The sequence below is a fragment of the Lissotriton helveticus genome, chromosome 1_1 (genome assembly GCF_964261635.1).
Source record: "Lissotriton helveticus chromosome 1_1, aLisHel1.1, whole genome shotgun sequence".
In the NCBI taxonomy this organism is placed as follows: Eukaryota; Metazoa; Chordata; class Amphibia; order Caudata; family Salamandridae; genus Lissotriton; species Lissotriton helveticus.
Window position 1 is genome coordinate 567,711,850 of NC_136057.1, and position 26,416 is coordinate 567,738,265.

The window sequence follows — 26,416 nt, forward strand, 5'->3', positions numbered from 1 at the left end:
TTCAAACAGGCACCAAAGAAGCATCTTGCTGGTCTGCATTTCCCGGGTTCCCACTGCATCCCAATGGACTTGCGACCCAGGACCCAGACTTCCAGACTTCTCCGAGGCCGACACAAGATCCCAGCAAAGCTGAGACCCGCAGCCCTCACGAGTGACATGGAACTGGAACCCCTGGACACCGTGCACATTTGCAAGTGCATCAACTTCCCGAGCTTTTTTGAAGTTGTGCATTGGGCTACTTGTAGTCCAAGCCCTGAGCACCATTTGCACCGAAGATTGTGGGCCTACACTCCACGAGTTGTCCGTGGGCCCACTTCTAACATTTCAGCTTGGGGCTCCTTTGTGATCCCTGGTACGTCGACTGGTGGGTCTCCCATGAAGGTAACTCTTCTATTTCTTGGGCTTTCCTGGTTGCTCCCAACGTGCCCTGACTCTCCTCCAAAGGGTGCGTCCCTCAGACCTTGCTGGTCTGCACCGAAGCAAATCTTTGCTTTCTGCATGGGTTGCTTTTGCCAAGGCTTGTTGGGTCCAATCCGGAAACCGACACCGCAGCACTCAACATCCTTTGTGGGACAGCTAAAATCCAGCTCTTGCTTATCCCCAAAACCTCCTGGTCCTCGTGGCTGAAGAGTCAAGCTTCACCTTCTTCACCTGAAATCATCCGACATTGGTTGGCATCTTCTCTTCACATTCCTGGTCACTGGCTAGTAACCCAGACTCTGTCCCCTCTGCTTTCAGGTTCTTCGGATCTTCGATCCACCCATGGATCTACCCGGACACTTTGGACTTGGTAACCAGCAGCACTTGCAGCAGATCGCCATTGAAAACTACGACAAAACCCGACACCAAAAGACACCTATGCACCCAGCTTCCCTGGGTGAGGTAACTCGAGTACTCCGGTGCTCCCAGTGGAACCTCCTAGTTCTAAAGGGGTTTGCTCCAAGTCCTCTTCTAAGTGTCCTTTATCTGTAATTTTCCAACCGCGACTTTCCCCATAGGAGTTAATGGTGATTCACGGCTGTGTTTAGACAGTGCACGCGTCCCCCGTGGGTCCCCTGTGTCACTACCTTGCGTGGTTTCTGATGGCCCCAGTGGTTCTTAAGGTCTAGGCCTTGTATCTATGTCAGTCGTGGTTCTTATACCACTTTCTTAGTATGTGGTTTGTGACGCACCTAGGGCTAATCATATATTGCGCTAATTTACTGTGTGCTAAATAGATATACTGAATGTACTTTTGCCTCTAGCCTCATAAAGAGACTAGAGGGATGTGTTTACAATAAATACATATATATTATATATATATATATATATATATATACCTGGTGTGGTTCTCCTTTCATTTGGTCATTCATGAGATTATAGACTGGTAAAACAAGCTGCTTTACATTCCTTCAAGACTTAGCCTGAAGGCTGCTCTCCACAGCTACCACTAGGATAGCTTTCTATATAGGTTGCCTTTAAACTTACCATCAATAAGGGTCGTTTGGACAGATGCAAGGTGCCCACTAGAATAGTGGACAGCAAATGCCAGGCCAACTTCCCACAATGTGCACCTACTAGATCTGTTTAGGAACGAGCACCACCTACAACTTGAAAAGTACGCAAGTCATACTGTTACTTTACTGCATTCCAAGATCCGACCATCCATCACTGATAGCCTGCATCTGAAAAAAGTTACTTCTGACTTAATGTAAACAAAAAAAATCCAAGGCGTGTGGTGCATGGCAACTCAGAGAAGAGGACTGTGTAATGCAATCATCTGAATTACTTCACATAAAAAGTTCTGATCCTAGTTAAAAAAAAAAGTTCATAGTCCGATGAACACACTTTCTTCAGTGACCACATTGCCAACCATCCAAATTCTCAATGTTTCTGCACCTCCTACATACAAACAGCTAATTGGAGCTTGGAGCTCACTGACTCACCAGTCATGACATTCCCCCATGGGCTCCCCTAAAAACATTCAGTGAAAGCTACAAAGAGCATAAACCATGTTAGCAGAGTGTAGCCAAACTCAAAATAAAAATAATGAAAAAACACAACCCTCCTATAAACCAGCTTTCTTCTTCCCTGTAGACATTCATAATATATGCCTGATGCATGAGGCCTTTCTTTATCAGTTGTCTAGCATGCCTACCGATATTGCCCGCCTTGTATAAGCCCCTATGAGGAACCACAGGTTCAATTATATTTAGATTATCCAGTGCTCAAAAATTAAGCCGGCCAACACATAGCTGGTCCAGTAAGTGTGATCTCAATGAAAGCACTTGCCAACTGCACTGTCTTCATTAGAAACTCGAAAACTGCCTTGTTCAAACACACCTTGGGCAGTGTATAAATTACAGTGGCTCCAACTCCCTGCAGGAATCTATCCCTTGGAGCTTCACGTGATGGTCAGTGTCCAGGTTGCACAGATTCCAGCTAGCTTCGCACTTGCTTTTTATTTCTACGTAGGCTTCAGCAGATCTAGAAAATCGCCACCAGAATTCTGCATCCCCTCACTTAGAATCACACCTGGCTGGCCCTTCTATCAGTGCACTAGGACCCTGTGGAAAGACAAGACTTTTTCAGGGAACTCTACTTGCAGCATCATGGTAGCCATGCTAAGGCCCAAACTTAGAGGCATATTATTAAGAACAGGCAACAAAATTATCGCCGCTTTATCGGCAGAAAACTGCCGCTAAAGCGGCAATAATGGGCTTGATAATATGTCCTTGTGAATTCCTATAGCAGCCCAGGTTCTGGTGTTAACCTGGGCTGCTATGGGAATTCACAAGGGCATATTATCAAGCCCGTTATCGCCGCTTTAGCGGCAGTTTCCTACAGTTAAAGCGGCTATAATTTTTTCGCCTGTTCTTGATAATATGCCCCTTAAGTTTTCCAAGTACCGAAAGCCTTGTGTGGTTTGTGATATACTCTTGGCACAGAGCGCCAGAGCACCCACAGTTACATTACGTCTAGATACCCTCAAGCTTTGCGATTCTTAAGTGGCACCAACTGCATCACTAAGGAAGCAGCTCAACCCTAAATGTGGGTGACAAGCATCTTCAAAGACGTCCTTTTGGGGGTTTATACGTGGCTTGACCTCACACCACTATATTTTTCTTCGCTTTTGTTTGGAAATATCTTTTCATTTTTATTTTGTTCCGTGTAGAAAGCTCATAATCGCATGTGCTCGGACCGCCGTAAAACTGGAATGACAAGCGGTGAAAAAGGGGTATTTTGGCGACTGTTCATAGGACATGTATCTTTTCTACTTCACAAGCCTGCTACCTGTTCTTATACCAGACATGACTTTGAAATCACACACTCATCATTACGATTGTTGTGCCAATAAGAACGTGTCAAAGTCATTCATAAGTATGCTTGTTTCCTAGAAATATAAAATACGTTCAATTACCGTCAGTGCAAAAGAAATGTATCTTGTCAGAAAGCAGTTCTTATCCAGCATTTCCCAACGCCAATAACATCCCTTCATACACTCAAAACTTCTGGGGGATTCGGAGAAGTACAATAATAAATCCCTAGACCCACAATATAGGATGGGTTTTGCTATAGCACCTTAGAGACCGGGCCCCTCAGGCTATAGGGAATGAATACCTCATAAAGCGCTCCAAAGCTTCTTGGATCTACTACACAGTGCCAGCTGAAAATGTGAGCTCACAGGCAGGTAACACGATTGGGAGGTGCACATTCCAAACAACAGATACACTCAGTGTAAGAAAGATAGTGTATTGTGACATTCGGAAATGCTGTATGAGAACTGCTTACTGCCAAGATAAAGTATCTTTCAGCTTCAAGAAATCAGGTTAACGATGAGCTAGCAAGCAGCATCCCCCTTCGTGCCTCTCCAGGGGTCTCATGGCAGATAAGATGACCCATTTTCTGAATCTTTTCATGTGCGCAAACATCAGAACACCCTTGAGTGATATCTTCCCTAATGCTTTCTGTGAGAAGGGCTATTTGGATGATTTCTTGTGGAGAATGAGAGCACAGCTATTTCCACATCCTTATGTCATTTGTATGGCAATAGAGGATATTTTGAAATATCTCATATGATATACCTTGTTTCTATTAAGGCACAATGATAAGTTAATTTTGTCGTATTTGCCATGCCAATAATTGTAGCCTTCCCTTGGTTGATACCATTTTATAAAACAGGTTAATTGTAAACACTGATACATAAAGAACAATACCTGCTCGCAAATGGAAATGCAGCTATTAAGAATTTCAATTTGGTCTTGCTGAAAATGGACATTAGATAAATAGTAAAACAGGGAAAGATCCACCTGGTACAGGATGCATATATGCAAACTATACTGCATGTTGAGTTTCTGGGCCCGCATTACACATGGTGAGCATGGACCGGGTGCTTTACAGCCGCTCCGCGTTTCACTGTGCAGGCGGCAACCCCCCAGTGCTCTTTTAAATGGGAATAGAGATCCACTTGCAGGTAGGTGTAGTCAGTACTGCTCTCAGGTGTTGGTAATAAGGCACAGGCGCAGTGGCAAAGGGATTCCCTCATTTGCATGCCCCCATGCACATGAAGGAATGCCCCCTTTAACCCGTTGCGTGCTTCTGTCGGCCAAAGGCCGTCGCAAGCACTACCCCCGTAGTGCTGCGCACATCTGTTGGGCGACGCGGCACCGCCCACGCAATCGAACGTCCGCACCACGGCAGATTCTGTGACGTGCTTAAGTGGTTAAGATGGCGCAGGCGCTTTATGTGTGCCAGCACGATTGGTATTACAAAAGGGGCTACGCAAGCATCTGCGGCCCCTTCTGTAATACCTAAGTGCCCGGGGGGGGGGCGCAAAGTGGGCACAAATGCCCGTTGAACACCCCTGGGCCACTTTATGTAATATGGCCCCTGGTTGGCAGGAGTATGCAGTCTGCCCAAGCAGGAAAAAACACTCTAGTGAGGGTAACCTGGATACACACTAAAATATAACCTTTGCTCACCCTCTGGTAGCTTGGCACAGAGCAGTCAGAATAATCTAAAGAGGCAATGCGTAAAGTATTTGTGCAACAAACACACAGTAACACAATAAAAACACCACAAAAATACTCCACACTGGGTTAGAAAATAATATAATAATTTTCTGAGTAAAACAAGACCAAAATGACAAAAATCCAATAATTAGACCCGGAGTTATGAATTTTTAAAGAATGAAAAGAGTTATAGCACTTACAAGCAATAACTGCTAATGGGGCTTATCTGGTCATGCTGGACCCATGCACAGTCAATAGTTTAAGCCAACTGCAATGGAGTGGAGGCCCCAGTGAACCAAGTAACTTATCCTGGTCTTAATAGTGAGATGAATCCATGTCAATCCTGCAGTAGATAATGCATCGATTTTCTCCACACAATGATGGTGATGTATCGGTTGCATGGTTGAAGCGCTGAACCGGAGAGGCGTTGGTCCGAGCGATGCATCAGGTTTCTATGCAAAGTCAAGAGGATGCTTTGATCTCATCAAGCTGCTGCACGGTTGATGCATGATTTCGGGTGTTGGATTATGTGCTGTGGCGGTTCCGATGCGATGCTCTGGGTACTGCTCTGGCCACAGGGACAATGTGTCAATTTCTGCTAACGCAGTCAGCGGATGCATCAGTGCCTCTTAAGCCAATATCTGGGTCCACTTCCAGTGAACCAGTCACCAGAGCAGGGAGACTTTGATATTCCTGAGTTTCAAACAACAGGAGGCACGCCCTTGGAGATCACTTTGGTGCAAAGCAGAGTCCAGCTCTTCATAGCAGGGTCAGAGAGCATCAGGCAGCAGGGCAGCTCAAGAGAAAAGCAGGTCTTCTAGATTTGGCAGTCCTAGATGCAGCACAGCAGTACTTCTGACAGAGTGCGGTTTTAGGTTAAGATGTGTCTGCTTTGGTGGGGTCAGAGACCAAGTACTTGTACCCAGTTGTGCCTTTGATGTGAAGGTGACTTCAAAGAAGGGTCTTTGAAGTGCACAGTGGTCCTTTCTTCCCAGCTTTGGCTCCAGACTATCAGTAAGGGGTAATCAGCCCTTTGTGTGGGGATAGGATACTACGTATTCAGGGGCAAGTGTCAGCTCCTCCCTCCCTACCTGCTCAGGAAGGGCCGTTAGAATGCAGACGAGTGCTCAGACACAACTAACCTTCCTATGTTTGTGGCTGTCTAGAGGGAATTCACAAATGGACGCTGTCACCCATCCCAGATGTGTATTGGAGTCAGGCTGCAGTGGCATTTCGAAAATATTAATGTTAAATCCAGTTTTGCCAGTAAAGAGGATTTATCATTACCATTCCAATTATACCAAACATGAGACATCTACTCCTTTCTAATTCAGAATTACAGCTTTAAAGTGTATTAAGAAATTCACAATGTTTACCTATGAGAGGAGTAGGCCTCACAGCAGTAAAAACTAATTTGGGTGTTCGTCACTATCAGGCCAGGCAAAACTTAAAAATACATGTGCTATCTTTTACTTACACAGCACCCTGCCCTATGAGCTACCTGGGGCCTACCGTAGTGGTGACTTAAGTATAATGAAAGGGTAGTTTTAAGGCTTGGCAAAGGGTTTTAAATGCCAAGTTGAACTGGCTGTAAACTGCACACACAGGCCCTGTAGTGGCAGGCCTGAGACCTGTTTAAAAGGGTACTTGTGTGGTTGGCACAATTAGTGCTGCTGGCCTACATGTAGCATTTAATTTACAGGCCCTGGGTATATGATATACAACTTTGCAAGGGATTAGAAGTAAATTAACTATGCCAATTGTATATGCACCAATGTTACCGTGTTTAGGGGAGAAGCACAATGGTAAAGTGCACAGAGTCCAAAGACACTGCAAAAAGTTCTAACAAATTCATAATGATATTCGGTGATTCACAAAACTAGCAAAAATATTATCTTTTTCCTATGCCCTTCAACATTTTACCTTTTTGTAGCCTACTTCAGAGATGCACTTTGAGGAATTATAACTTTATATTTTATATTTGAGTTATATTTTCTAGTAGAGTTGAAACTTTGTATCTCTTCTTGTGAACTTGAGTGGCAGCTGGGATGCTGTGCGTATTTCTTTCCAATTGGGTTTGTCAATGACAAATCTCATGCTCAGATCTTTTCATTGTAGCTGGTACTGAAATGTACCTATTTTTTTTTAATTCAGAAATATTTTTCTGCACGTTTTTCTACATGCACAAATACCTTTGTATGTTTCTGACCTGTGTTTGTGGCATTTATTCATTCCGCTCGGTTTTCTATAAAATGTACTGACAGATCCTTTCAAATAGGTGTAGGCGTTAGGTGTGGTTGGTAAGTTTCGGTCTGTTGTAGTCTTGTGGGGTTGCTGGCATGTGCAATAGTTCATATTTGGGTTGTGGATGGCCAGGAAAGAGCTGAGCTATTGTGGCTTTAGATTTTGTGAATCGTTGTCTCAAAGTGAGCGTGGGGGCTACTCTAAAGATAGGAATCCACATATATCATCATGGTGATTTTTCCTTTGCCACCTTCAAATGTAATCTGTAATGGCTGTGCCCAACCTCTCAGTGTGAGTGTCAGACGCTCTGTTGCAGGTTGATTTGTGAAGCATGGCTTTTAAGCAGCTTCTGTTATATGCGCAAACTTATAAAACATGTAAAAACCTGCTAAATATTTTTAGGTCTTTATTTACAAATGTTGTTAGGACCTGTTTTTCATGCTCAACCTGTCCAGAGGTAGGAATGCCAGCTGTCCAGGTGCAAAAACAGTAATAATCACAGATGCTCCAACTCACAGACTGCCGCAACACCCAGAGAAAAGGCGTAATATAAGCTTTCACATTTAAGCATGAGAGATGTGTGGAATAATTCCAGTAAGAAAGGTTGCACAGTTGTCATTTTGTATCTACGCCAATAGTCAAAATACAATTTTTATCTTGGCAGTATGATAAGACATGAAAAACAGCCATTTGGCTAAAAACATTTGTGAATATGGCTCATTACATCGCAATTTATTACATTGTGTGCTTTTACAACACAGTTGTCACAACAACTGCAATGCATTTACATCGCAAGTCAATAAAACAACTTGCACGTGCTGGATTTAGGAATAGTATTAATTACTATTACAACTCCAGTTTGCGCAATAGAAGGGAAGGTATTGGAATTAATTTTCAATACCTCACGCCCCATAGTGCAAGTCGTTGTAATGACTTGCAATGTATATGCATCGCGTACTAACAACGCGGTCGTTGCAACAACTGCATTGTAATAGTGGCACGATGCAATGACAGCGTTGTAAACGGTGTTTCCCTACATTTGTATCTGTTTCTTAATTACTCTTCAGGGCTTCCTGCAAATTAAAGTTGGACTCTACTTTGTGTATCTTCCCTTTCCTAACTTCGCAACAATTGATGAATCACTTAATTTTTGTATTCATAAATATAGTTATAATTATTTAAAAGATTTTTGATTAAGGAAATCAACACTTCAGTTAATCTTTCCAAGATGGAGGTTAGATTTATTCCATTCTACTCTGCTCTACATGTGCGATAACATATTTTTGTGGGTAGGCAAGCACGTTACTTCGTTCCTTATATTGTCTGAACTTAAGTTGTACTATACTAGGAATTATTTGCACCCAAAATATTTTGATTGATTCCCAAAGTGCACCACTTTTCACTTAGAAGAAACCATCAAATGTATTAATATGAGTAAATGCTGTATTAGAAATTGCACTATATATGAATTCAACTAAGAATATTTTGGTGATTTAGTGTTCAAATTTGCAATTAGTTAGACACTGAAATAAGGTAAAAACAAAGTCTCTAATAAAGAGATGCTGGTTGGTAATATGTGAAGTCTAAATAGCATGTTGTGTGCATTGTAAAAAATGTTGCATTAAATATTCAGCAACACTGAAGCATTATTTGCTCATGACACAAACTGCAAACAAAATTGGAAGGAATACCTCCACATAATAACTCACATTCCGATTTCCTATGCCAAGCACCTAAATAACACTGTTAAAACCAGTTTTTTTGGGTTTTAAACAAAAGAGATTTTAGCTTTACATCATAGTTAATTCATGCCTTAACCTATGGCAATTTTGCACTAACAAAATAGACATTTGAAGATTCAACTGAGTGATCGTTTGGGGATGAAATGGGTAAACATGGATATTTGAGTGAGCCAGTTAGGGCTAGCTGTATTATTAAAGTAGTAGCACAGACGTTTTGTGATTTGTGTGGAATTTTAAATATCTATATCTCAGTAAGTTGGCTCACAAAATTCCGAATTTAAGTGGATTGCAATCCAAGTGGATCACATTCCAACCTACAGTATTAATATTCATAAGCTAGGTCGCAAATTGGGACTCACTCTATTTGGCTACAATCACAGGGGTGATGGTCTGCAAGGGTCAGCAGACCACTGTGGTTTTAAATGCAGTCCATTTTTAGGTCGAACATTCGAGACCTCTTGTATATACTTCAGTATATACGTTTATGTGGATGTACTTTGTCGGCTCTGGAGATCAGCCCTAGGACTTGTCTGCTTCCGCTGAGGGACTTTTTTCTGTTTAACTGCCTCTATTTAACTGTCTTGATAGAAAACGACTAGTAGAGGTCAGTAAAATACCAGAATTGCTTTCTGCTTGTTTAACTGCCTTTATTTACCTGTCTTGATAGAAAACGACCCGTAGAGGTTAGTAAAGTACCAGAGTTGCGTCCTGCTGAAGGACTTTCTTTTTAAAAAAATTCTAGCAACTGCCTCTATTTAACTTTCTTGATAGAAAACGACCAGCAGAGGTCAGTAAAATGCCAGAATCACTTTAGCATTCTCTAGATTCCAGTCCATAGAAATTGTCTTCCACGAGCTCCCGTAGACAGTAATATTTCTTTTAAATCTTGTATTTTTCATTGATATGACCACTGAAGGCCCTGATTTTATATTAAAAACAGAGCTTTGGACGATACCATTTCCCTTTGGAAGGCAATATTTCTCTCCATGTGTTCCCATACCTGGTGTGTCATGCAGTGTGGTGCTTACTTTCCCTCCATGTTAAAGAACAGTAGATGTTTCAGCACCCCGGCTAATGTGCTGCACAGCTAAATACATATAAGGTCCCAAAGGCGAGACTGATTGCATTGCAAATGCTTGTTCTAAATGAAACAGCACTGGTTAAAACTAAAAGTTTTATTTTGTTAGAAAGTTTCTTTTACAGTGGGCAGCGGTCCAATGGACCTTACAGTATTGGTTTGTGACAAAAATTACAGTCATAGCCCATTAATGCATTGCATATCAATTTGGTATTGGGATAGGACATCACAACACATCCCTTCCAAACAGTGAACTGGCATCCAGTTGATATCCCATTTTTGATCAACTCCTAAAATGGGATTACTACAAATAAATTACTAAAAATAAATTCTGTTGCAAACTCTGATGCAGAGTGTATCTGATTGAAAGAAATGGTTCATACATCTGGGGCTAGTTTCTTAAAGGGCTGACAATTCAGGGTTTGTTGCAGCAATTTTTGGAACTGTTTATGAAAGTTATATTTCTTTTTGAATTTTCACCACATCACATTTTGAAAATGGAGCATGGTATTTTATATACTTTTTTCAGCCTGGTAAAATCAAAGGAGATTTATTCAATGGGATACTATGAGATCATGGCGAAGCTGCCTGCCCTCTTTGCTAATTCCAAACGAAGACTGAGAAAAATAGCTTCTCTAGCAGGGTTTTAATTGATAATTTTGTCTTTCATAAAAAATTACATTATTATTCATGATAATATCCTGGGTGAAAAAGTTCTCTTTTAGCTGGTAAGCCCTCCCATTACAAAGTCTATTCGCATTCTTTTTTTCATCAAAAGATGTGAAAAAACTCATAAGGATGTTTCCATTATTTTATTGAAAGGAAAAACGTTAATCAGTAAGTTTACTGTTCTCTTTCCCAAGCAGATGTTGAAAGGAAACTTCTCACATTTCCTGTTCCATGTAAATTGTCACTGAAAATGCAGTGACATTTAGGAAGATTAAAGGCCTTATTTAAAGCTTGGTAGATGGAGTAAAGGCAGATTGGTGGAGGTCTTTATGTTTGTCACCCTGCTTTTACTCCACTAGCCAAATTTAGAGTTCATGGCCTGCCTTGCAGTGAACACCCTCAGTCTGTATGAAACACATACACAGTGGTTCCTACAAAACCCATTTAAAAGTTTGGTGAGCTCCTTCATTGGTAACAAGCTCTTGGACCAACCTTTTTAAAGTTTTTACTTGTCCAGAAACAAATTCCCAAGGAGGGGTTTGATTTTTGAAAAACTAAAAACTAATGGCCCCAACACCATGGGTGTTCTCTCCCATGGATCAATATTTTATTATCTTTGCAACTCCTCGTAGGCAGAATATTCCTGGCGGTGATTGACAGTAAAAAAGAAGAAATCCAAGGCTCACTCAAAAATAGAGTGGATGTCGGATGGCTTACCTTCAAGTGTCAGTCCTCCCTTAGGCCGTCGAAGGAAGGTTTACGCTTCCACAGTAAATTGTATTACAGTTGTAAACCTGGTGGTCCTCCAATCTCTCAATAGGGCTGACAGACTTAGAGATTGGCAGACAGAGTACACCTCTGCCATTATCACAGAGTACCCTGTTTGTCAAACTCTAAATCAGGCCCTAAGTTTTTTGCAGTTATGTGCTGTCCTTTCCAGGTCTTGTCTTCAAATGGCTCATATGATTTGCATTCAAGAGGTTGGAAGATGTGTCCAGCCTTTTCTAATGGGAATCCCGTCTCCTTCTTGATGTGATACTTCTAATCAGAATTTCACCTGTTAAATGTCAGAAAGACCACACTTCTCTCTGCTTCAAGAAACATCGTATTTGATGCCAATTCCAAGCTTCTCTCTAGGTTTCACTTTCTTTGGCCACTTACAGCTCTGTGCACGGGCATCCACTGCATCCGCAGTAAGTGCATATATACTATAGTATGTGGTGAATTTTCCCTCCTCCAGTGATAATGAAATTGTTCTTTCCAGGAGAGGTTGATTGTAAGTCACAATATCATCTAATGGAATATCTTGTTGTAAATTTAGTTTACAAAAAAATCAAGTCATTTGATGTAGATTTTCTGTTATTAACTCCACTTAATAGACCAGAAAAAATATCTGACACAAAGAGCAGGAGCCTTAATATTTGGGTTAAGCACTCTGTCGAAGAAATTGGAAGGTCCATCATTAAAACCACTATTAATTGTGATGGCGAATAAGGTTCTTCCAAACCTGACATATGCAAGTGTAGCAATGCACGGAAAGGATGCGGACCTACTAAACAGCTTAATAAATAAAATTTATAAAAAAGTACTTCGACTACCCAACATGGCTATACCTGCGCAAATGCGCCTCGAATTTGGCTTCAAAAACGAAACATTGGGAAGATTATATTCATATATCAAGGTGTGGTACCAGATTAAGAAAAAAGCAACTGACAATAATCTTAATACCTTTCTATGGCAGGAGTTGAAAACACATAAAAAATCAAAAGCAAACCAATTCCTTTCGCATGCATTGGAGGTAACATGCTCTGCAAATCTTTGGGATCAAAACTTGCCATTTGCTGCATTAAAACAGGCACTAAATAAAGTGGCTAAATTTCATTCATTGGTTACGAACAAAGACATTTTTTCCCATCGTTCGCACTCCTGGGCCGTGATCAACGGTTATAAGTCACTTACACCAGCACTTTACTTGGAAACAAGAAAAAGCTGAGGAGCCTGCTTGGAAACAGCATGAAGCTGTCACCTGCCGTCTTTGTGGTAGTCCCAAAGAAGATTTGATTCATATAATTTGTCACTGTAAGATGTTGACCAAGGAATGGATATACTTTTAAAACATACTTTCCAGATTAAGAGACTACGGACATGTAGATCTGCCATTATTGGAGGTTTGGACTCAACTGCCCCTTGAATACACTGCAAGCTGGTAAAGTTCTTGCAGGCATTTGAGAAACGCCTTAAAACTACTGGAAGTCCATAATTGTTATTGGTTTTTCCTTTTGTCTCATTCCCTTTTATCATGACTTGAATAATTGGAGGAAAATCTTCTAGTTTTTATCTCTGTTTATACTAAATTTTTATGTGATTGTTCTTTTTTTAACAAGTACCTTAAAGGTTTTAATATTGGTTGTATGATGTACATGAAATTGTTATGGTTTTAATTAACTAAACAATAAAGTTCAAATTTCAATTTCAATGACAATAAACTCCAGTGGCTGACATTTTTTCAAATTATATTTAGGGCACAATGGGCCATACGTACCATTACTGAAAATAGCGATTACCTAATTGCGAATCTCTGAGAACCATAATTAGGTAGCCGCTATTCCTAATGTATGAAACTCTGAGTTTTCTTTCGTAGTTCATAGTGGTCACAAATCGACCTACCCGTGGGACCACTGCCTGCTCTGAAATAATGTATTCTCTACCATTCCCATAGGGGACCACCCACTTGAAAAAGGTGGTAAAATGTGAATATTTTGTGACTGCATTTCGGTCGCAAAACATTCTTACAAACCGCTGCAATTTGGTATGAGAAAGGGATGCCCTCAACATGCCCCTTCCTAATACCGAATCTGTATGAATTCGCAATTCCAAATTACGATCCGGTAACATGTTACAGAATTGCAAATTGAAATTCATACATACCAAAATGCATGTTACAGGTCACAATCGGGCCATTTGTGACCAGTAAAATGCATGCTACATGTCGCCCAATATTTCTGTCAGGTGACCTTATGGTAATAATATTCTGAAATCACATTATAGAGGTCTGCTTGTGTATCTGTGCGGGTCCACTTCAGCCAGTTGATCCCCAGGACTTTCTTGCCCTCTCAGATTATATTTTTAAAATATAATTTTAAAATATAATTTTCGCGTCATGGATCTCCTGAAAGGGAAACTGGACCCTCGTTTCCACCTAAAAAGAGGACGTACAAAACGGTCATTGTCTTATTGATGCCCCGAAAACTTGATTCCATCACAATTGTACAGTAGAGAAACAGCTTTGAAGATAAGGGTCAACCAAGTCTTTATGACATTTCCTTATGTAAGCACTCTTGAATTGTACCCCTTCACCTCAGTCAATGTTCTCAGTCCTGAATTGCCATCAATCTTCAATGTACAGTGCTTGCATGAATTAACGTTCAAAAGAGTCAACACTGATATAAAGACTCCAGGCCATTTTTACATTTTAAACTAATTAATAAGGCCATAGTAGTTTGATATAAAACAATACAAGTTTCATAAAACCTACATTTTATACATTAACTTTAATTTACATTTTCTCTACCCATATATGTGCCTAGAAAATGTGGTTTCTGGCCTAGCTTTATGGCCTTACGGGATGCAGATTGAAGCACTGCTGAAACATATAAAAAATAAACTGTTTTGGCATGTAGAAAAATCCATCATTACGTTTTAAAAACTAATATAATGGTGAGGGTAAAGTTTTGATAAATATTTTTGGAAGGCAACATTGTAAAATGCACTCTGTGCTACCTGGAACCTTTACCAATAAATCATTCAGTTTATTTAGGCGTTCTTCATGAAATGAGTTACTGGTGTGAAATAATTTTCTGTCTTCCAGTAGATAATAGGAATACCCCTGAAAGCATGAAGCTGGAAGGGAAATCTCTGGCCACTATTTCTGAAATATGGGAGTAGGAAATGGACAGGAACTGGGAAGAAAATACAGAGGACCGACCCGGTTCTGGTTTTTACACTGATTCATAATAAGCAACAGAAAGATACCTTTGAAAGTGGATCCCTCTCAGACTTTTTGTCTTCTACCAGTTAGGACGAAAACTGATTCCAGAACAGTCAGAGTGAATTTGGCAGGAGCAGATCCTCATTTCTAATTTTTCCAAAGAGCAGGTCATAGGTGTTGATTGGAAGTTTCTGGAGCAAAAGTACTGCATTTTGATTAGGGGCTTATGGGAGAGTTTGAGGGAAGGTAACCAGGAACTACTTCTTGGTTATGAAGTCTGGGTTGTGGGAATTCTGTTGATGCTGGGAAGTACTGCCACCAATCCCTGGTCAGTGTGCATTATGAAAATGCCATGAGAACACTTGAATGTTGAGAGCCCCATTGAGACAATGGAGCAACAGTGGCCTATATGAACTTGTATAGGCCCGCTGCTCTCAACATTTTAATGTCCTAATACACACCCTCTTTCTTTCTCTATCCCCTGACTCTTGAAAATATATTAATTGGGTTGAGGAAAGAGAAAGGCACAGGAGGATACACACAGCCTTCACCCTTCCCTCCTCTTGTGGCTGAGTGTCACTAGGGCTTTAGAAGGAGGAAGTGCTGAATGCTGCTTATCTCCAGGATCTCCTTGGCTGAACTACAAAAAGCAGCTTAGCCAAGTCTGGGCGAACCACGGGCAGACTACCGCCCCCTTTCACAGGTCTTGCTGTGAATGTTCAACAGCTAACAACTCTGGCCCTCTGCACGGATGTTAACTGTTAAATGTTCGCAGCAAGAGATGTGAACAAAGGCTTCAGAGCCAAGGAGGATTTCAACCAACTCAGGCGATAAGAGGCCTTTTTTTCTAATAAGAACATTCCACTCTCATGGGGTGGAATGTTCTAATAGCTTTTTAGCCTGCCGTAGCTGGGCTATACTGGCCGTTAATGGCGAGCTTTCTTATTAAAGGCCCTTGTCCTTTGGCTCGGGCTTTTACCGCTGGAGCGGGATTTTAATGACTGGTATAGCCGACTACATCTGGCTATAAAGCTATAGTAGATATATAAATTACTTTTATTTGATTTAGTTTAAATCATAAAAGGGTGGTACATCCACCAACATACACAATGTGCAAGGACGATTATATCAATGCATTAATTAACATAAATCTGATAAAATTTACTAAAATGATTATATCAATGCATTAATTAACATGAGTCTCATTAAAATTCACAATAAAACAAGTTTAAAAGGATAGATGTGGGTTGGTGATCTAAAAGAAGACTAGTACCGTAGATCAAATCAAATGATTCCAGGATAAAGTGCTTGGTGCTGTAAACTAATAGTCTACAATAGGAAAAATACTCAATTATACTTTAGATTACTACCGTTGTTGATTTCCTATTATTTCGCCAGGGTGAAGTATATGGGGCTGTAATAAATGGACTTCAAATTCTTAATCGCTATTTCTCTCCTTGTATCCCCGGTTACTTCCAACTGGCAGTCTCACTTTTCCAGTTCTTTTGCTGTGATAGTCAAAAGCGTTATGGCCTTACACACCAGTTTTACTGTTGAGCCTCCTAGGCATTTGATTACAGCAGTTCTGCAGGTCCTTATTTGTTCTTTGTTCAATAGTGGTCATAGAAGGGTTTTCCGTATGTGTAATAATGCCGGACAAATACATAGTAAGTGAAGTATTGACACTTCTCCTTGGCCACACAGGCGGCAATCCATTGTGGTCCAAGCCTGTTTCCATTTTGGAGTGAGATCTTTTGATGAATACACACCCAGTCTCAATAAGATCAATTTCTACTTTTTTTGATTTGCAAAATGCTCTGTCAGGTATGATTGAGGTATTAGCTTTTTGTATGTTGGCATTACCATCCAGGCGTTGGTTTTCGAAATCAGGGAGGCTTTGTCTATTACCTGAGATTGTAGTTTGATGGTTTTGTTGACTACTTGTTTAAATTCAGGGTAGGACAATATTGTATTCCAAGCGTCCTCTAGTTTTAGAGCTGCGATGGATAGTTTTAGGGAGAAGCAAACTCCGTTAGTCGATCTGGATTGCTTTTCAACCTCCAGCCAGCAGTTATGTGTTAAAGAATCGTCCTCTGCTGCCCTCATTCTCCAATAATATTTGATAAGTGCCCCTTGTCTTGTTGGAATCTGATTTTTTAACCCGAATTCCAGTCTGATCAAGGCTTGTGGAATATGGCGAGGAATTAAAAATAGATTCTTAAAGAGTCTAGTTTGAGCAGTATTTAAAACTGTTGCATCCTTTGTGTTCAGAAGTTCAGAACTTGCAATGTCAATAAGTGTGTTGTTGAAATATCGCTTAGGTTTTTTTGCAAAATTTTAAATGCAAATAATAGCTATTTTGCTTTGACTCTCCCTACTTCTAGATGTTGCTTCAAACTGAGGTGTCGGTCTAACAGTACCCCCAGATATTTATATGTTCCCACCTGATCCAAGGGGTCACTTTTTATTGTCCAGGTAAATTTTGGTTGTTCTTTATGTGAGTTTGAAAAGCACATAACTTTTGTTTTCTGAAAATGTATGATTAGTTGAACTGAAGCTGTGTATAGTGCTAATTGATTTATCAAGCGCTGTAGACCTCTGGGCGTTTGTGATAGCAGCACTATGTCGCCCGCATATTGTAAACTTGTTGTTCGAACATTAACCCAGTTTTGGGGGGTCCCCTTGTGCTAGGCGAAGGTTATTGTCTAGGTCGGCTGTGTAGATGTTGAATAAGCAGGGGGCCAAAACACACCCCTGTTTTAAGCCATTTACAGTCGAGATATTATTAGTTAGACTTTGACCATCCCCCATTATGATTTGGACCCATGTTTTTGAGTATAGGTTAATGATTGCGTCTAACAATTTCGTGGGGGCTCCCCAAGATTTCATTTTAGCCCATGGTAAGGATCTAGGGACCTCATCAAAGGCTGCTTTGAGATCTACAAAGCAGGTATACAAAACTTTTGAATTAACTATTGCCTGGTTGGCCAGGAGCGTGAACGCTGATAAGTTTGTTAGGGTGCCCATCCCTGCTCGAAATCCTGTTTGGGTATTAGGGATCAGTTTTGTATGGTTGACCCAATCCTCTAGATCTTTAAGCAGATTTGTTGCGTAAATTTTAGCCTCAGCAGTACAATTAGTCTGTAGTTTGAAGATCGGAGCGAGCCCCTGATTTATGTATTGGTTGCAGGATGCTTCCTCGCCATGAATCTGGAATGGTGCTGTTCTCTACTGTATATGTAAACAGCGAGGTTAAGCGCACTGACCAGAATGCTGGATCTTTTTTTAATAAAGCGTTGGGTAGACCATTTGGTCCCGGGGCTCCATCAGATCTTTGCTTCTTAATTGCGTATAACACCTGTTTTTGTGTGAGCTGTAGATGGTAGTCTTGGGGGTCGGGCCTTGATGTTTCAAGCGAGCATAGAAGCAAATTACCTTCTCGCTGGTTGATTTGAGGGTGGGGTCAGGGATTTCGGTCTTGATGTATAGATCATAGGCTCGAGTATTTGATTGCTTCTTGATGTTAGCGCCTGGGTGGTCGATCCCTGAGTGATGGTTCGCCGGGTCCCTTTGTTTAAAGTGGTCTTATAGATCATTGTCTCCTTTGATGTTTTGTTTTTGACACCAGTCCCTGAGAGGGTCTGAGTGTTAAATGTGGCCTCTATATGCACTCTCCACGTATGTTCCGTTAGTTCTGAATTGAAGTGCCTATTCTACCAATTTATTAGGAGGTTAATGATTGCCCATAACTGTTTTGAATTTTGTTGCTTGCTTACATAAAGCATTTTCATCCAGAATTGCTCCTGGTAGGATCGCTTTGCCCCTCTGATATCCTTTTTTAGGTCTCTTTTCATCTGTTCGATTGTTGTCAAAGTCTCCCGGGCATGTTGGGGGCCCTGAGTTCTCAAAAGTCTGTGACATTTATTTAGTTGTCTTTTTTTGTCCTTAAGGTGTGTGTGTACCAAGCTGCCCCGGTTGGAGTGAACAATGTATTGCTTTTAGATTTGTTTGAAAATATTGTGTTTAATCTTTTGACAAAAGTCTCCCAGGATTCTGTCCCTAAGGATTTTGTCTCATAGGGAGACAATAGCTCAAAACATGACTCCATAATTGCGTCTATGTTGTTTTTATTCCATATTAGCCGTTTTAGATTATATGATTGGGTTGCTAGTGTGAGGGCACTTGCTGGCTGTGTTCTTTCTTGCTTGATGTTTAATCTGAAAGATTGAGGATAATGATCACTATCTGCTCTTTCCTTTATTTGGAAATTTGAAATAAGAGGAAATAGGTCGGGATCCACGAGTGTGAAGTCAATAGTTACTCTTGATTTAACACCATGCGCGCTACGCGTTTTCCCACTGTGCGCTGACTTTTGCGAAAACCCGCGGTTCATGACGAGCTCAGCTCGTCATGAGCGTGCGAGAGGCGTAACTCATGACGAGCTGAGCTCGTCATGAGCGTCGAAGGGGTTAACTGTTACTCTTGTGAAGGCTGTCGGGCTATCCTGTGGGCTTCTTCCATTTAAGATGAACAGTGAAAGTTTGCCCATTAATGCAGCGCATTTCTTGCCTGATGTATCGCATCTAGAAGAATTGCCCTGTCTAGCGTGCATGTATGATGGCAGGTTATCTTCTTGGGCCTGCATTAGATTCATATAAAGCTATAGTAGAACACTGGAATGTTGAAAGCTCCATTAAACATACAATAAAGAACTCCCTCACAACCTATACTTCTTTCATCAAAGTAGAACTAAATTCAGCATGGGCTTTACAACAATGTAGTGTCTTCAACAAGACAAATAAGATAACATTATTTAATCAGTGTTGTTTATTTAACTTCTTTTTTTAACATTAAAGGTATATGTATCAAAAATTTCATTGCTTTTTTCTCCTTTTTTATAAAACTATTTTTATATAAATATACATACAAGTAAACAACATTCCTACATGAAATTCAAGAGGAAATACAGTACAATTTTAGGCAAATAACCCCCGAATGAGAACATGTACACATACAAAATTATAATATTCATACATACTCAAAACAAAGCCATCCAAACTCAAACGGACTCATACAACATTCACAAACAAATATATCTGGATAAAGGGGAAACAATAGATCGCAGGGTCTCTACGACCATGTAAGATGGATGTGTTCAACAGTATATGAATAGTTTAGGTCGACGCGCGTTTTGGTGGCATATAAAAGGTAGTACGACCACCATCCTCAGGACCTTTCCAGATGCCAAGGAATCACATTACACCCAGGGGATACAATCTTGCCTGCAGTTCAATCGTATAACTCAGTGTCAGGGTTTTTAACAACCGGTATAGACCTTGGCAGGGGGCTGTAAGGCTATAATCCACCACCACTCGTCAGAGCACAACTGCACCTAATGAAGATCTCAGATGAATACGTTATGTCTAGTTCTACTTGTTAAGAGGACTGAGGAGTATCCTGCTCTCCACTTGATCCTGGGGATGGGAGGTACTCTTCAAAGATCAGTTGGCTGGCCTCCTCGACTGCTGGAGGAGCGGAATAGGCTGAAGAAGGGCACCCCTGTTTGGAAGATACAGCTCACCAATTAGGAGTTGATTGCCTGGAGCGTACTAGGACCTTTATTTTGAAAGACCTTTCCCTGTGAGCTTCCCTGGTAGTCTAGGATCTGCAGGAGAAATCAGAGGAAGTTTTTTCAACACCTGAAGAAAAGTGGTACTGAACCATTGTAGCTACCTTCAGAGGACTAGGATAAGTGGTCATTCAAGGCTACCCAGGAAAGGTGTAACTTTATGGGACAAGATGTCTATGTTCCTCCTGCTCAGACAAGAAAGGCTTCAAATGGACATCGTAGTGAAGGTGCCCTACCACATGTAGCCCAAAGAGTAACTCAATCCAGTTAGAAGTTCAGACCGGGTAACTAATCCCAGCCGGGGACCAACTTTTTTTGGTGCCAAAACTCAATTCGTCAGCAGGAACCCGACCTCGAAGTATCTCAAATGTAAGGGACTGGTTGCTGACAACTGCATCTTGCCCGCCGGAAGAGTTTGACTTACTGAAAACTTCACCAGGTAAACTTCACTAAGTAAAACGTGTGACGGGTGAAGCCCACTAGGCACACCCAACTCCCGAGTACCAGACAAGCCGGAAAATGTAAAAAAGAAAAAAAAGGGCGTTCATAGTCTTGCAGTTTCTGTAGGAAAGGGTCTTCTTCAGCCACTGCATTGCTTTATTAGGACGCTGGTATGTCTATTATTAACAAAATACAAAGGCAAAACCGTGATGCATTTTAAAACAATTTATGTTACAATTCCACTTTGAGCAGAAAAGGTATTTTAATCGGAAATTATCATTATTTAGCCTTCATTCGTGTTTTAAAGCATTGACTTTTTATAAAGTTCTTAAAATGAGTTTAGCGTGCAGGTAAAAATAAATCTTACTATCGAGGTAAGTGTATATATATCATTTGGCCACTAGATGGAGCAAAATATCCGTTATAGGAATAAAACCATTCAGCTTTTCATTCAACATTCTGTTACAGATCACAACAGAATTCACGCCACTGATGTTCTTCACGCAGTATGGTATCTTAGCACTCAAGCTATACCTGGACTCCCAACTATGAATAACGACCACGGATCAGCAAGTGATTCAGGTAAATTATTTTTGTACATTTTGCACCAGAACGTGATATATAGAAAGTTACCGTTTTGGAATGATTCTCTACCATCAAGCTCAATTCAGGAAACTACCCTCCCCAGTTCATTTCCCAGACCTGTGCGTTTATTAGTTTATAATCCTCAGCTATTTTTCATATTAATTGATCACTGTGAAGAGAGTGTGCATACACTAATCTGAATTTGTGACCGTGTTTTCTATGTTACAGAACCTACATTCGTTTACTTTGACTCCGAGGGGAGTTTTGTCTGTGCTGATTACTTATTGATGAGCCTTGACTGGCCGACATTCGATGCGGCGATGGGAATATCCCTATAGGTCTGATGCAGTGTCAGTCCAGGCCAAAGCCGGCTTTAGCACTGGTGGCGCCCTGTGCAACAATGATTGTTGGCGCCCCCCAATGACCACCTCTGCATCGGATTCCCTCACTACCACCATTTGACCCTCAAGTCTACATAGCCACTGTCTCTTAGATTCATTTAGTTGTATGGCGCCACTCATACCAGTTCAAGGTATCAATACACTTTACATCACACACACATTGCACAGAGACAATCACTCATCAGTATTTAAACCAGTATATAGGAAATGTTACTTAAGACAGAGGCCTACAAGGAGTAGGACTAACATGTCATCCATACTGGTAGGCAGTTTAGTTTAAGAGTCCTTGGACTGGAGAAGCAAAAATTCTGACTTTAAAATGTAACACCATTTTTAGGGGTTTTCTTTAATAATACGAATTGATTTCGACCCGAATCAACCTCTTTTGCAATACTAGGACAATGAAAGACTGGGAAATAAATATATAGGTCTAATATTTACCTTGCAGTTTGCATGCAGCTCTTTGACTGCAGTTAATAGCTCACCAGTCTATATTAGGATTTTAACTTATAAACTGCAAGTAGCAAAAGGATCTCTGACAAAAGCGGTAACCCATTGACCTAGTTATATTATATGCACTTTGTGATGTGAATGGGACACGTTCTTTGCAGCAGGCATAATATCCCTCTGCACTATGATGAGTCAAACTTTCACTAGACAAAGCTCCGGTCTCTCTCCAGGAAGAACATTAATCACCAGAGTTTTCGTTTTTATTGATGCCTGAAAATTGCTGGGACAATGTACACGCAGCATCAGGTGCTTTTAAAATTATGAACATGGAGTTTCCACCCCAAGTCAGCGCCTGGTGCGGTGGCACCGATTGCACCGACCTAGAGCCGGACCTGGTCCAGGCCTCTTGTGCCAGCTTTTAGGAGGGTTGTTGCGCGACTGGGATTCCATTGACTTTTTGTGGACGCAGGTCCACATTCACCATGTCACCAAACCTTCAGCCCGAGTCTTCCCGTTGTGAGCTGGGCTGAACGTGGAGTCATTCCTCTCGCCTGATTTCTTTACCTCTTTCTACAGGGATCATAGTTCCATTCACTCCTATCACATTAATTCCTGCCAGCTTATAAAGAAATATCACCATGTGAAACATAGGGTGGGGCCTCATACTACTTCACTAACTTTACTGCCCTCCACTAATCCCCAGGCTCCCAAACAAAACCATTCACCAACCCCTCTCCACTGTCTCCACAAAAAACAACAAAGGTCACAGAGGCGGTCGCCGATGCCCTGGGTTGATCTCACACCCTTTAATGGACATTGGCTGCTTCCAGCCTCTGAAAACAAGTGGAACCACTCTGTGCAGTGGTTTCATCTTGTTTTTTTCTGCCACCGTGTGATTTTAGCTCCTCACTTGGTGACCATGTGAACGGAGTCGAAATCGTGTGACACTCGGTGACACCCTGTGAGTTAGCAGGTCTGCACCTTGCAGGGCTCAGCTTCATATAGTGTCTGAAACTTCTGTAGTGTTGTGTAAATACAGATTGATGGAACTTCTTTGGTTCCTGATGGACTCTGTAGACCTGCGACTTCAGCGTTGGAGGGAAATGCAGTGAATGCAGGTTTAGGACGTTGAGTTCATGCTTACACGCTTAAGAAGAAAGACATTTATAACTACTTCCGTGTGTGGCGTAGACATTGGTGAGTACCCAGTGCTGGGTAGGGCGCTACAACTGGCGATGAGGATGGGATTAGTAACCAATACATTCACAGCACTCTCCCAGAGAGTTTGCCATGGCCCAGCAAACTGCTCGTGCGTGCCACATGTGCTGCAGTCGAAGTGCATAATCACTGCTGGCACCTGTGCAGCGTCAGCACAATGCCAGCCTGTGTAAAGCTTTTGTGGACAAACAAAGCATCATTAAAAATCTACACATCGGTGGCAGAGAATTAAATGAAAAGACCCCAAACAAAGGATAAAGATTTACTACGCATATTAATGCTATGTGCAAAAAAAATAATTGATGGACAGAATGCAGAACAATGTCATACATTCACCCCAGTACAGAGATCTGGGCCTAAATCCATCATTTTTTTGCTCACCATGCCATTCCAGTTTGGACCCAGCCATATACATGTCTGTCTTGACCCTGCACCCAATGGGAACAATCCAGCCCGAACTGCCAGGCCAGGTCCTCCCTGGACTGGAAACAGGCATCCCAGGACCAGTCTCGGGCCTTCAGCCCTCATCAGCCAGGACAGCCCGACTCCAGTGGCATGGAAAGCACGGGACCCACTTCTTGGCATACCCATCCCACTCGGGGTGACAAATGGAAACAAGCATCTTAGGACCGGTTTCGGGCCTTCAGCCCTCATCAGCCAGGACAGCCCGACTCCAGTGGCATGGAAAGCACGGGACCCACGTCTGGGCATACCCGTCCCACTCGGGTTGACAAATGCAAAAAGAACAATTGATAGACAGAATGTAGAGCAATGTCATACATTCACCCCAGTACAGAGATCTGGTACTAAATCCATCGCTTTTTGCTCACCATGCCATTCCAGTTTGGACCCAGCCATATGCAAATCAGTCTTGACCCTGCGCCCAATGGGAACAGTCCAGCCTGAAGTGCCAGGCCAGGTCCTCCCTGTACTGGAAACAGGCATCCCAGGACCAGTCTCTGGCCTTCAGCCCTCATCAGCCAGGACAGCCCGACTCCAGTGGCATGGAAAGCACGGGACCCACTTCTTGGCATACCCATCCCACTCGGGGTGACAAATGCAAAAAGAAGAATTGATGGACAGAATGCAGAACAATGTCATACATTTACCCCAATACAGAGCTCAGGGCCTCAATCTATTGTTTTCTTGCTCACCATGCCATTCCAGTTTGGACCCAGTCATGTGCAAATCAGTCTTGACCCTGCACCAAATGGCAACAGTCCAGCCCGAACTGCCAGGCCAAGTTCTCTCTGGACTGGAAACAAGCATCCCAGGACCGGCCTGGGGCCTTCAGCCCTCATCAGCCAGGACAGCCTGACTCCAGTGGCATGGGTAGCACAAGACCCACGTCTGGGCATACCAATCCCACTCGGGTGACAAATGCAAAAAGAACAATTGCACAGAATGCAGAACAATATCATGCATTCACCCTAGTACAGAGATCTGGGCCTAAATCCATTGTTTTTTTGCTCACCGTGCAATTCTAGTTTGGATCCAGCCATATGCAAATCAGTCTTGACCCTGCTCCCAATGGGAACAGTCTAGCCCAAAATGCCAAGCCAGGTCCTGCCTGGACTGTAAACAAGCATCCCAGGACTGATCTCGGGCCTTCAGCCCTCATCAGGCAGGACAGCCGGCTCCAGTGGCGTGGAGAGCACGGGGCCCACGTCTGGACATACCCATCCCACTCGGGTGACAAATGCAAAAAGAATAATTGATGGACAGAATGCAGAACAATGTCATACATTCAGCCCACTACAGAGATCTGGGCCTAAATCCTTCGTTTTTTTGAACACCTTGCCATTCCAGCCGGATTTGCATATGGCTGGGTCCAAACTGGGGTGGTGTGGTGAGCAAAAGAACGATGGATCAAACCCAGATCCTTGTGACTGGCAATGAATGTTTGCATTGTCAGCATTCCACCCATCAATTGTTTCTTTTGCATATGTCGCCCTAAGTGGGAAGGGTTTATTTATTTTATTTTATTTATTTGTGCATTTTTATAGAGCGCTGACTTTACCCGATGGTGTCAGAGCGCTTCACAATAGGAACAGAACTGATACATGAGAACATTACAAGTGAAAAAAACAAAAGCAAACGTTACATTGAATGAAGCAATAATGACAATCGTGAGCCAACAAAATACAAGAGGTAGCAAACGGTGCATTACAAAAGTGACAATCGTGAACCCTCAAAATATAAGAGGTAGCAAACGGTGCATTACAGGAGGAAAAAGTGACGTGTGCAGGTTACAAAAGCATACAAAGTAAACAGAGGTATAATACTGCAATATATGGAGGGCCCTCAAGCACAAGAACAAACATTACGTAGGCCATGGTGGCACTTGTGCAGTTATCGAAAATAAACAAATGTAAGAGGTAGAAAACAGTGTGTTACAAGAGAAAGTGACGGGTGCATGTTACACACGAATACAAACACAGGTAGAAAGATAAGGGTCCCGTGCTCACTACACCACAGGATTCAAGCTAGCCTGGCTGATGAAGGGTGATGCCCTGAAACCGGTCCCAGGATGCTTGTTTCCGGTCCAGGGAGGACCTGGCTTGGCATTTCAGGCTTGACTGTTCCCATAATGAACAGGGTCAAGACTGATTTGCATATGTCTGGCCCCCAACTGGGGTGGTGTGGTGAGCAAAAGAATGATGGATTAAACCCAGATCTTTGTGACTGGTGTTTGCATTGTCCAGCATTCCGCCCATCAATTGTTTCTTTTGCATAAATAATGCTATATGTCATGAGGAGTGAAATGCTAAAGGTGGAGAGTGACAATCAAGTGCAAGTTAAGCCGTAATCTGGTGAGCTATGAAGCAGAGATTAACCAGGTGGTTGCGAAGAGACCTTTAAGCACAAAGCCAATTTAGTTTCATAAAGTCATCGGCTTATCAAATTATTTGAATATGAACAGACTTGTCTACATACAGAAACAACTAAAGATAGCTATCTTACCACAGCCAACTGTGGA

At 41.9% G+C, this 26,416-nt stretch overlaps 1 protein-coding gene across 3 annotated transcripts in view; it reads left to right on the forward strand.

The window, feature by feature from the left end:
- The window catches only part of PDE3A (phosphodiesterase 3A), a 1,456,379-nt gene that overhangs the window by 1,250,782 nt on the left and 179,181 nt on the right, over positions 1-26,416 (forward strand). For all 3 annotated transcript variants that reach the window (XM_078674052.1, XM_078674054.1, XM_078674053.1), the window contains one exon: positions 21,251-21,364. In XM_078674052.1, coding sequence (XP_078530178.1) covers positions 21,251-21,364 — 114 coding nt within the window. The remainder of the gene's footprint in view (positions 1-21,250; positions 21,365-26,416) is intronic.